Consider the following 12,972-nt stretch of genomic DNA (forward strand, 5'->3'; position numbering starts at 1 on the left):
ATTGGTATTAATGTTAGTATTTGCTGTAGTCTGAATTCTCGGCTGGGATGTCACTGGGGTTAATTTACTCCTAAGTATTTTATTATTTTTGATGTTATTGTTAATGGGCCTGTTTTCTTAATTTCCTTTCATTTTTAAAAAATACTTTGTTTACTTATTTATTTTTGATTTTAATTAATTTTTTTCAACGTTTATTTATTTTTGGGACAGAGAGACAGAGCATGAACGGGGGAGGGGCAGAGAGAGAGGGAGACACAGAATTGGAAACAGGCTCCAGGCTCTGAGCCATCAGCCCAGAGCCTGATGCGGGGCTCTAACTCACGGACCGCGAGATCGTGACCTGGCTGAAGTCGGATGCCCAACCGACTGCTCCACCCAGGTGCCCCTATTTTTAATTTTATTTAAAGTTTATTTATTTATTTTGACAGAGAGAGAGAGAGAATGCGTGGGGCAGGACAGAGAGAGAGAGAGAGAGAGAGAGAGAGAGAATCCCAAGCTGGCTCCATGCTGTCAGTGCAGAGCCCGATGTGGGGCTAGATCTCACAAACCATGAGATTATGACTTGAGCCAAAGTCAAGAGTCAGGTGCTTAACTGATTGAGCCACTCAGGTGCCATTAAAGGCTTTACTTTTAAGTAATCCCTATACCTAATGTTGGGCTCGAACTCATAACCCCACAATCAAGAGTCTCATTCTCTACTGACTGAGCCAACAAAGGGACTTTTAATTTCCTTTCCATATTATTCATTGTTAGTGTTTAAAAATGCAACTGATCTTTGCATGTTGATTATGAATCCTACAGGTTTGCTGAGTTTGTTTATTATTTCTACATGTTTTTTGGGTGGATGGGTGGAATATTTAGAATTTTCTATGTATAAGATAATGTCATCTGCGAACAAGGATATTTTACTTCTTTTCCTATTTGAATATTTTCTATTTCTTTTTCTTGCCTAATTGCTATGGCTAGGACTTCCAGTACTATGTTGAATAGAAGTGGCCACGTCAGGCTCTGTGCTGACAGCTTGGAGCCTGGAGCTTGCTTCAGATTCTGTCTCTCTCTCTCTCTTTGTCCCCTCCTTCCCCGAAATAAATTAACATTAAAAAAAAGTAAAAAAAAAAAAAAAAGAAGAAGAAGAAATGGCAAAAGGGATCTCTCTCTCTCTCTACTTTTTTTTCTGTGTCTTTTTTTTCTGTCCTTTTTTTCCTTTATGGTATAGTCTGGACAGTTCTCTCTGACTTATTTTCTAGTTCACTGACCCTTTCTTAAGAATGCATTTCATCTACCATTAAGCTTAGTCATTGACTTCTCAATTTCAGTTATTGCAACAAGTTCTAGAGTTTCAATTTGATATTTTTATAAGTTTTATTAAAAAACATGCCTGATAACTCCAATAATTGGATCTCTTGAGTATCTATTTCTATTGTGTGAATTTCTTCTTTGTATCACTTCTTATGTTTTTTATGTACTTATTTTTCAATGTTTATTTTTGAGAGAAAGAGAGTGAGTGAGCAAGGGGCAGAGAGGGGGCCGGACAGAGGATCCAAAGCAGTCTCTGTGCTGACAGCAGAAAGCCTGATGTGGGGCTCAAACTCAAGAACTGTGAGATCATGACCTGGGCTGAAGTCCACTGAGCCCCCCAGGTGCCCCTATGTGCTTGGTTTTGACTCTATTCCAGACATTATGTATTAAAAGTTATGGAGATAATTTGATACTCTGGATGTTTTCCATCCTTCAGATAGGCTTTTTGTTTGTTTGGTTGTTTATTTCAACAGGCATTTAGAGTGGGGGGCATTTCACCTTAATTCAGCTGGAAGTTGCCTCATTTTTTTTGAAGCCTGGTGTCAGTGTCTGTGAGATCTCACCTGTTTGTCGTCTGTTCTTACTGCTAGAATGTAGACCTTTGAGTTCCCAACATGACGCTGTGGTGTCGACCAAAGACATTGTTTCCTTCCTGGCCCTGAATTCCAATTTCTCTCCTTGTTTTGTGAGACTTTGGAAAGTCTCGTTCACTTCTCAGCTCCTTAGCCCTTGCCTTTGTTTTTGGAAGGAGCTGTGGCCTTTGATGGAGAAGTGGCTTTAGGGGGCTTCATTTTACCTGCCCTTTGGATCCGGGCCCCACAAATACTCATGGCCTTGAAAGTTGTGTGATGCCTTCAACGACTTTAAAAATCTTTAAAATACATGATCTATCTTTTCTAGATGTTTCTAGTGGAAAGGTTGGGCTAATACAGTCTGGCCCTGCCATCTGCAGAACTGCCCATTCCTGTTCTTGTTCAAGGCTGGTGTGCGTGTCCCCAGCCCGTGGGTGACAGAGCAAGGCTTCCACCTGTGGCTTGTGGTTGAGTCCTGGCAAGCACTTGGGGGGTGAAGAGTGAGCTGGTAAAGGACTTGGATGTTGGAGGCAACCTGGTTAGTTTCATGCCTTGGCTCTGCCACCGACTGGCCATCAGGTTGGGAATTTCAGCTTCGTCACCCATAAGTGGGCATAATCATATGAGGACTTAGCAAGTGACTTCTTAGCAGAGTGTGTGAAGTGTGTTGCATGTGAAGCACACTGAAGAATAAACATTAAAGTGTGTGTTCCCTGGTGTGCCGGGAGTGCGCTCTTTTGCATCAGGCGCCGTAGGGGAAAGTGCTTCCACAAGGCAGAAGCAATCCATTCAGGAGTGTGAGTTCAGAATCCACCTTTCGAGGAGGAGGAGATTTTTTTCTAATTTAATTTTTAGTTGTATCAAATTAATACTTAGAATAAGGTTAAAAGGTCAAGTATGGGACACAATGAAGACAGAGGTCCTCTTTTCAACCCTCTCGCATTCCAGTGAGGCAACCTCATTCAGCTCGGCATTTTGATCTGTGTCTTTCTAAATACCGTGCCTGACCTATAAATGCTTGATTTTTTAAATAGTGAGCTACTGTTTGTTGACTTCCCACATGGAAGGTGAGGACTACTCCTTCTTTTTTCTTTTTTTAAAGACTTCATTTTTTAAATAATCTCTACGCCCAACGTGGGGCTCGAACTCACAACCTCGAGATCAAGAGTTTCATATTCTACCGACGGAGCCAGATGGGGGCTGGCTACTCCTTCTATGTGTCCCTCTTTTCCATATGGGTTTATTTCCCCATCTTACCAATGTGGTTTTATCACATTCTGGCTAATTCAACACGAAGGGTTTAGGGAGCTAGTTCCACGTGAATAGTGCTCGTGTCTCAACCGTGTGGCAAATCGTGAATATGTACGCTTTCTTGTACGCCATTTTGTCTTTCCTGAGTTGATGATTGTCTCGTCCTTCCCATCTGCGAGGTTTTACCTCTTGGGCATTCAGCCCAAGTTTTCGAAACCTGTCAAATAATAGCAATATTGTCAAAAATATGAGCTGGTCCATACATGTCCTCTTTTTTGGTCCTTTTGGCTTCACCCTCTTTGGTCTTTGCATTTGGTCTTTGTAGTTTGGTGGTCCTCAAGGACTGGGCATCCCTTCCTGGGAATTCCTTTGCCTTTATCCCTTTGCTTTTCTGTGTTGGAACCCTGCTACCTGCGTCTCATGTTTTCTCTTTCTTGGTTTGCTGTCTTGTTCTAGACAAGTGGCCTGGCGGGGTGTTGGAGGGGACGTGGGTCAGCATTCCTCTTTGTTCACAGTGTCGTCCAATCTATTCTCAGTCCCCCTAGCCCTGCACCCCCCAGTCAAAATCATGTGCAGACGCTTGTCCCTCCGGCGCAGGGGACTTGTGGGCTTTCCGCAAAGAAGGTCCGCTCCCCTCTCCTAGTCCTCTCCCTCTGCAGGCGGGAGCTGAAGCCCCTGCTTCTCCGCCAATGCTGAGGCCTCTTGTCCACTTCCTTTCCTGCTTCTTGGTGCCGATCGTTCCCATCGGCTGCCGCTCTCTTTCTCCTCTTCCTATCCATGGGATTACTCACTGTGTTCTCTGCTGCCATTTCAGGGATGCTTTGGGAACGAATAGAGATGAATGCGCGTGTCCAACCTTCCATGTTGTCAGGGAAAACCTTGGACAGGTACCCTGGAGGTGGTCCAGAAGAGGCTCGATGTCTGCTGAGCTAGGCTGTTGTAAAGCTCAATGGCTACAAGGATGCGGATCACTGTTAACCAGAGATCCCAGGGCTAGATGGAAAGTCTCAAAAGAGTTCTGGTTAGCGGGGAGATGGACAGTCTAGACATGGGTGTCAGCTCAGGGTGCTGGGGCACAGAGCAGGTGATGACAAGTAACGGGCAGGACGTGAGTTGTTTGCACTTAGAGAGTGTGGAGAATTTGGCGGGTAGAAAACTATGAGGGAATAGGGGTCAAATTCTTTAAAAAATTTTTTTTGTTTTTAAGTTTATTCATCTTTGAGAGACAGGGAGAGACAGAGCATGAGTGGGGAAGGGGTAGAGAGAGGGAGACACAGAATCCAAAGCAGGCTCCAGGCTCCGAGCTGTCAGCGCGGAGCCCAACACGGGGCTCGAACCCACAAACTGTGAGATTGTGGCCTGAGCTGAAGTCGGCTGCTTAACTGACTGAGCCACCCAGGTGCCCCGGACTTGGACGGATGGCTCTTGGAGGCCGATGAGCTCGGTAGCAAACATTGCTTCTGGTGCAGAGTTTAGTGAGCAGGTCACTTGGGCTTCCATTGTAACCAGTTTTCTCCTTGGGAAAACAGGGATTATCTGGCCTGCTTTATCGGGTTCTTATGAGGACTAAATCAGATAATGTGTGTAAATGGCTAGCACGGGACTTGTAGCCATTGCGTGAGGCATTCCTTTCCTTCCGCACAGAAATGAGTGCCAGCATTATAATGAGTCACAGACAGCAGCCAGGGAGTAGACTCTCGTGGATTATGTTTTCTTCTTTTGTTTAGAAAACTTGTTCGACATGGCTTGGTTTTTTGGTAGCATTACCCTTTCGAAAATCTGTTATGAATCACACATACCCGTGCTGATTTTCACGATTGTTACTACCTTCCTTTTCCCTGTGTGATTTCGCTTGTGAAATAGATGCCAGAAAGGTTAAATTACTTGCCTCAAATTAGGATTTCTTTCTTTTTTTAATGTTGATTTGTTGATTTGTTTATTTATTATTTAAAAAAAATTTTTTTAACGTTTATTTATTTTTGAGACAGAGAGAGATAGAGCATGATCGGGGGAGGGTCAGAGAGAGAGGGAGACACAGAATCCGAAACAGGCTCCAGGCTCTGAGCTGTCAGCACAGAGCCCGACGCGGGGCTCAAACCCATGAACTGTGAGATCGTGACCTGAGCTGAAGTCGGACGCTTAGCCGGCTGAGCCACCCAGGCGCCCCTGATTTGTTTATTTTGAGACAGAGAGAGCGCATGAACGAGCAGGGGTGGCACGGAGAGAGGGGGAGAGAGAGGACCCCAAGCAGGCTCAGAGCCATCAGCGCAGAGCCCAATGCGGGGCTCGATCTCACGAACTGTAAGATCATGACCTGAGCCGAAATCAAGAGTCGGATGCTTAACCGACTCAGCCAACCAGGTGCCCCAAGAGAGAGAGAATCTTAAGCAGGTTCCACACCCAGTGCAGAGCCCAACTCGGGCTCGATCCCACGACCCTGGGATCATGAGCTGAGCCGAAATCAAGTCGAATGCTCCATTGACTGAGCCACCCAGGCGCCCCAGCAACTACAAGTTTTAAATTAGGTCTACGATGGATTCTGAGATAATTTTTGTATATGATGTTGGTGTACACTGAGTATTATTTTTTTGCATATGGAGATCCAATTGCTTCGGAAAGATTTGTTGTGAAGATTTTCTCCACTGAATTATCTCTGTCCCTTTGTTAAGTAAATTATTCACATGAATGGGTCTTTTCTGCCTCTTCTGTTCCAGGGGTGTGTTTGTTGGTCTCTATGCCAATATCACACGACCTCGATTAGTGAAGTTTTAATTTTTGAGTTTTATTGATGTAAGTACTCTTATTTCTATATGTCAGTTATCCATTTATTTAAATAATCTCTAATTTCTACTTAGACATGAACTAACCTCTAATCTCTACACTCAGTTGAGTGTAATATAATAACAATAAGCCAGGTGCCCCTGATTCTTATAGTTTTAGTGTAAGTCTTAGCATCAGTGTTAGCCTTCCTACTTTGTTCTTTTAAAAAATTGTTTTAGGGGCGCCTGGGTGGCTCAGTCGGTTAAGCGTCCGACTTCGGCTCAGGTCATGATCTCGCGGTCTGTGAGTTGGAGCCCCACGTCGGGCTCTGTGCTGACAGCTCAGAGCCTGGAGCTTGTTTCAGATTCTGTGTCTCCCTCTCTCTCTCTGACCCTCCCCCGTTCACGCTCTGTCTCTCTCTGTCTCAAAAATAAATAAATGTTAAAAAAAATTTAAAAAATTGTTTTAGAGGTGCCTGGGTGGCTCAGTCGGTTAAGTGTCTGACTTCGGCTCAGGTCATGATCTTGCGGTTCATGAGTTCGAGCCCCGCATCGGGCTCTGTGCTGACAGCTCGGAGCCTGGAACCTGCTTTGGATTCTGTGTCTTCCGCTCTCTGCCCCTCCCCCGCTCACACTCTGTCTCTGTCTCTGTCTCTCTCTCTCTCTCTCAGTAAAATAAATAAACATTAAAATAAAATGAAGTAAAATAAAATAAAAAAATTGTTTTAGCAAGGCCTGGTTGACTCAGTTAGTGGAGCGTGCGACTCTTGATCTTGGCATTGTAAGTTCGAGCCCTACGTTGGGTATACAGATTACTTAAAACAAATCTTGGGGCGCCTGGGTGTCTCAGCCGGTTAAGCTCCAACTCTGGATTTTGGCTCAGGTCATTATCTCTTGCAGTTGATGAGATCGAGCCCTGAGTAGGGCTCTGCATTGACAGCACAGAACCTCTTTGGGATTCTGTCTCTCCTCTCTCTCCGCCCCTTCCCCTGCTCACACACTCTCTCTCTCTCTCTCAAAATAAATAAATAAACAATTAAAAAAATAATATCTTTGAAAAAATTGTTTTAGCTATTCTAGGTCATCTGAATTTTAGAATCTGCCTCTCAGTTTCTCAAAATTCTGTTGGAATTTAAACCAGGATTGAGTTGACTCTCTGGATAAATTTAGGGAGAATGACTTCTTAACTATACGTAGTCTTCTGATTCATTAGCACGGTGTATCTCTCCATTTGTTTATGTCTTATTTATTTTCTTCTTTTAAAATTTCTTAATGTTTATTTATTTCTGAGAGAGAGAGAGGCAGAGCATGAGCAGGAGAGGGGCAGAGAGAGAGGGAGACACAGAATCCAAAGCAGATGCCAGGCTCTGAGCTGTCAGCACAGAGCTTGATGTGGGGTTTGAACTCACGAGCCACGAGATCATGACTTGAGCCAAAGTCAGTCGCTTAACTGACTGAGCCACCTAGGCGCCCCTGTTTTCTGTTAGCAATTTCGTTGTAGTACTCTTCAAATCTTTTCTCAGGTTATCCCTATGTATTTAACATTTTTGAAGCTTTTGAGATGCTACATTGAGATGCATAACTAGGATAAGTAAGCCCCCCTTGATAACATATTTTACCTTTTCATATGTTGTTGGATTCAACTTGCTAAAATTTTGTCTAACATTTTGCATTTGTTCCATGAGGGATGCTGGACTGTAGTTTTCTTTTCCTTTGATGTCTTTGTCTTATTTTGGTATCAAGGAAATCCTGGCCTCATATAATAAGTTGAGAAGTTTCCTCTCCTTTCCAATTTCCTGGAGGAATTTGTGTAGAATTGGTATTATTTCTCCCTTTAACATTTGGTAGAATTTAGTAGTGAAGCCATCCCGGCCTTTAGCTTTTTTCGTGGGAAGGTTTTTAAACTATACATTCAATTTCCCTAATAGGACTATTCAGGTAATCGGTTTCTTCCTGAGTAAGCTCTGGAAGAATGTGTCTTCCAATGAACTTGTCTCTGCCATGTAAATTGTCCACTTTAGTGTCATAGTGTTTTTTTCCTGTATTCCATTATTATTCTCTTTTAAAAGATATTTTTTTTTTTTTTTAAATTTTTTTTTCAATGTTTTTATTTATTTTTTGGACAGAAAGAGACAGAGCATGAACGGGGGAGGGGCAGAGAGAGAGGGAGACACAGAATCGGAAACAGGCTCCAGGCTCTGAGCCATCAGCCCAGAGCCCGACGCGGGGCTCGAACTCACGGACCGCAAGATCGTGACCTGGCTGAAGTCGGACGCTTAACCAACTGCGCCACCCAGGCGCCCCTTAAAAGATATTTTTTAAAAGATTTTATTTTTAAGTAATCGCTACACCCAACATGGGGCTCAAACTCCCGACCTTGAGGTCAAGAGTTGCACGTTCTTCTGACCGAGCCATCAGGTGCCCCCCCTTATTATTCTCTTAATATTATCGAATCTGTAGTAATATCACCTCTCATACTTGTTCTCGGTAATTTGTGCCTTTCTTTTTTTCTTGATCACTTTGCTTTAGAGGGTCATCAATACTATTGATCTCAAAGAAATAGCCTTTGGTTTTGTTAATTTTTCTGCAATATTTTCCTTTATTCTATTTCCTTAGTTTTCACTTTGATCTTTACTTTTTTCTTTATTCTACTTACTTTAGGTTTAACTAACTTATTCTTTTAATATTTATTTATTTATTTTGAGAGAGAGAGCGAGCGAGCAGGGGAGAGGCAGAGAGAGAATCCCAAGCAGGTTCCTTGCTGTCAGCACAGAGCCTGACATGGGGCTCAATCCCATGAAAATCAAACTGAAATCAAGAGTCAGATGCTAAACTGACTGAGCCACCCAGGCACCCCAGGTTTCACTGACTTTCTAGTTTCTTACCACAGAAGTGGAGGTCATTGATTTGAGACCTTTATACTTTTCCAGTGTAGGTGTTTAATGTATAAATTTCTCCTTGAGTACGTTTTTAGTCATATCCAACAAATACTGCCATTTGGTTCTCTGATTTTTATTCAGTTTTAAAATACTTTTTCATTTACCTTTTGATTGCTTTTTGGATCCATGAGTTATTTCAAAGTGTGTTATTTAGTTTCCAAATGGTTGGGATCTTCCAGATACATGTCTGTTAATTGATTTCTAATTTAATTGGTCAGTGAACATTGTTTATATGACTAAAATCCTTTTAAGTCTTACTGAGCTCTGTTGTTTGGTCTAGAATATGGTCTGGCATGGCAAATGTTCTGTATGTACTTGAGAATATGTATCACGTTGTTGGCTGGGGTGTCTTAGCTAAATGTCAGTTGGATCATGTTGGTTCATGGTGTTCTACAGATTCGTGTCCTTGCTGATGTTTTGTCTTCCTGTCGTATCAGTTATCGGAGGGCGTGTTGGGATCTCTGACGGTCACTGTGGGTTTGTTGATTTCTCCTTGTACTTTATATTGGTTTTTGTTTCATGTGCTTTGTATCGCTTCTCGGCCTTTTGGCTAAGATGTTTCATGTGCTTTGAGGCTCTGTTATAATGCCCATGAACATTTAGAACTACTCTGTCTTGATTCCTCGATGCCTTAGCAATATAAAATTACAGTGATATTATCATCTGAAGTCTACTTTAGTGCTTTCTTTTGCTTTGTGTTAGGGTGGTATGTCTCTTCTGTCCTTATACTTTTATTTATGTCTTTCATTTCAAGTGCATTTTCATATGCAACATACAGTTGGGTCTGGTTTTATCCATTCTGAAAAGTTTTGCCTTTTTTTTTTTTAGTGTTTGCTTAATTTTGACAGCGACATCAAGGGAGAGTCAGAGAGAGAGGGAGACAGAGTATGTGAAGTGGGCTCCGTGCTGACAGCAGAGAGCCCGATACAAGGCTTGAACTCACAAACTGTGAGATCATGACCTGAGCCAAAATCACTCAGCCTAAATATCCACTCAGGCCTCTGCCCATTTTCAAGTCAGATTTTTTGTTGTTGAGTCGTATGAGTTCTTTATATATTTTGGATATTAGCTCCCTCTTGCGAATATCATTTGCAAATATCATCTCCCATTCAGTAGGTTGCCTCTTTGTTTTGTTAGTGATTTCCTTTGCTGTGCAAAAGCTTGTTAGTTTGATGTAGTCCCAATAGTTTATTTTTGCTTTTGTTGCCCTTGCCTGAGGAGACAGATCCAAAGAAATACTGCTCAGACCTATGTCCAAGAGTTTACTGCCTCTGTTTTCTGTCAAGGGTTTTATGGGTTCAGGTCTCACATTTAGATCTTCGGTGCAGTTTGAGTTTATTTTTGTATGTGGTGTAAGAAAGTGGTGCAGGTGCATTCTTTGGCATATAGCTGTCTGCTATGCCCTACCCCATTTACGGAAGATACTGTCTTTTCACTATTGTGTACTCTTGGGTCCTTTGTTATAGATTAATTGGCCATAGAAGCATGGGTTTATCTCTGAGGTCTCTATTCTGTTTGACTGATCTATGTGTCTGCTTCTGGGCAGTACCACACTCTTTCGGGGCAGTTTTGATTGATTATTCTTTCTCCTAAGTCTGGGTCACGTTTTTCTGCTTCTTTGCATGCCCGGTGATTTTTGATTGGATGCCAAACATTTTGAGGTTCGCCTTGTTTCCTGCTTGCCATTCTGTTTTTCCTATGTTCTTGAAAACAGTTTGATCCTTTCAGATCTTGCTTTTAAGGTTTGTTAGGACTGGAGCGACACTCGGTGCGGTTGCAAATATTCCCCAGGACTGAGGCGAGACTCATCGTGCGTCTTGTACTCATTGTCTCGTGAGATTGTGGATTGTTCCGGTCCGGCTGATGGAAAGAGAATTTGTTCCTGGCCCATGTGATCCCTGGATACTTTTCTGGAATCCTTTTGGGTGGATCTTTCCCTGGTCTCCGGGTGCTTTGTCACCTGCATGCACTGGTTTGTCCTCAGCTGGATAGTTGAAGGAGGCAGACAGCGGGGGCTCCATCTATATGTCTCTGTCTTTCCTGGGAGTCTGTTCTGTGTGTCTGTGCCGTCTTCCGGACTCTAACCTTCATCCCCTCTGCTCAGGGCGCCTGACAGTTCCAGCTCAGTTCCACCTCCTGTGTCATGGCCTGGATGCTCTCCTGAAGGCAATAGATAGGATAATCATGGGTCTTACCTTGTTTATTTTCTGTCTTCTATGGATCACTGTCTCCATTGCTTGACGGCCAAGGATAGTTGGTGTTGGCCAGAAGTGGGAGCCAGATCACAAGGATTTCTAACCCTTCTTTGTTATATTTTCAAACACATTAACTGAACCACTATAGTGTTTTTTGCTTTGGCAGATTTGACTGTTGTTTCCAACTTGAGATCGATATATGTAATGCCATTCTATTTAGCTTTCTCTGAGGAATCTCCTTGTTATGAAGAAAACATGGACTGGGAAATCATCACTGATAATTATTTTGACTTTTTGAGTAACTTACTCAAGTCTCCAGCTGCTTCCGTAGCCAGGTAAGTTTTCAGAACCCAATTTCCAGGTTTCTATGTAACTATTACCTGAAGACAAGCAGAATCTAGTTGTAGGAAATGCTTTTGCTTTAGAATGTGAGCTCCTTATTTGGCTACTGAACAGTGTTTCATATTAGGTGTTCAATAAACATTTGCTCCATAGAGTGTATATGACTCATGTTTCCACGGATTTTGAAAAGAAAAACAGATGAAAATAGTAAAATTGTCTCTGAAAAGCATGAATTATAATAGATACCCCAAAAAGTGCAATGTTTGGAAAATAGTCTCATCTAGTTGCCTGCTTGAGTCATGGCATCAGTGATTTAAGATTCTGGTAGTTTTGGAGACTTTTGAGGAGAGAAGTGATCTTTGGAATTAAATCTACCAGATTATATGCTATCCTGCTACTTTGACATATGCATTGTGGTAGAAATTTTTATGTATAATTATGGATATTTTATATAGTTTATTTCTTTAATTTTTAAAAACATGAGTCTTTCATTTTATTTATTTATTATTACTTAAAATTTTTTTTTAATGTTTATTTTTGAGAGAGAGAGAGAAAGACAGAGCATGAGTGGGGAAAGGGCAGAGAGAGAGGGAGACACAGAATCGGAAGCAGGCTCCAGGCTCCGAGTTGTCAGCACAGAGCCCGACGTGGGGCTTGAACTCACAAACTATGAGATCAAGACCTGAGCCGAAGTCAGACGCTTAACTAAGTCACCCAGGCGCCCCTATTTATTTATTATTTTTAAGTAAGCTCTACACTCAATGTGGGACTTGAACTCACAACCCTGAGATCAAGAGTCGCCTACTCTACTGACTGAATCTGCCGGGTGCCCTGAATATTGTGTACAGTTTAAAGCACACTTTATTGTTCATGGGTGTGCTGGGAAGAGATGGGACAGAAGCTTTGCATTAGAGCATAACTTTCAGACTCAGGAATGGAACCTGTTCTATGGAGTTTGCTAAAAATACAAATTCCCAGAAGCGCTAGACATTGACTGTGTGTAGGAACCAGGTTTCTGTAGATTTAAGAAATTCTCCAGGTGCACAGCAAAATTCAAGAGCCGTTCTTCAACATCTCTCTGGACCTAGGAACTGTCACTCCCAAGAAACTTTTTTTTTTTTTTTAATTTTTTTTTTTCAACGTTTATTTATTTTTGGGACAGAGAGAGACAGAGCATGAACGGGGGAGGGGCAGAGAGAGAGGGAGACACAGAATCGGAAACAGGCTCCAGGCTCTGAGCCATCAGCCCAGAGCCCGATGCGCGACTTGAACTCACAGACTGCAAGATCGTGACCTGGCTGAAGTCGGACGCTTAACCGACTGCACCACCCAGGAGCTCCCCCAAGAAACTTTTAAATCTTGGGGGTTAGTGGACCAAGGAGAAAGAGCACGGGACACACCCCCTAGAGAGTCCCTTGTTCAGTTTGGATTTACAATACCTTACTCTCCTGAAAGTCTCAAATATTTAGATGCCCTCGAAAGACAGCAGTAAACCTCGTCTGTCTATGCTCCGAGGGCATGTTTCATTTTATAGATGTAGACCCAGAGCAGCTGGCATAGTATCTGTCATGATAGATGCTAGGTAACTGGATGTTGACCTAATGAATGAGTGAAG

At 42.6% G+C, this 12,972-nt stretch overlaps 1 protein-coding gene across 9 annotated transcripts in view; it reads left to right on the plus strand.

Annotated features, from left to right (window-relative positions):
• ABCA13 (ATP binding cassette subfamily A member 13) overlaps positions 1-12,972 on the plus strand; it is a 395,893-nt gene that overhangs the window by 72,593 nt on the left and 310,328 nt on the right. For all 9 annotated transcript variants that reach the window (XM_047839515.1, XM_047839521.1, XM_047839537.1 and 6 more), the window contains one exon: positions 11,236-11,350. In XM_047839515.1, coding sequence (XP_047695471.1) covers positions 11,236-11,350 — 115 coding nt within the window. The remainder of the gene's footprint in view (positions 1-11,235; positions 11,351-12,972) is intronic.

Source organism: Prionailurus viverrinus, chromosome A2 (genome assembly GCF_022837055.1).
Source record: "Prionailurus viverrinus isolate Anna chromosome A2, UM_Priviv_1.0, whole genome shotgun sequence".
NCBI lineage: Eukaryota > Metazoa > Chordata > Mammalia > Carnivora > Felidae > Prionailurus > Prionailurus viverrinus.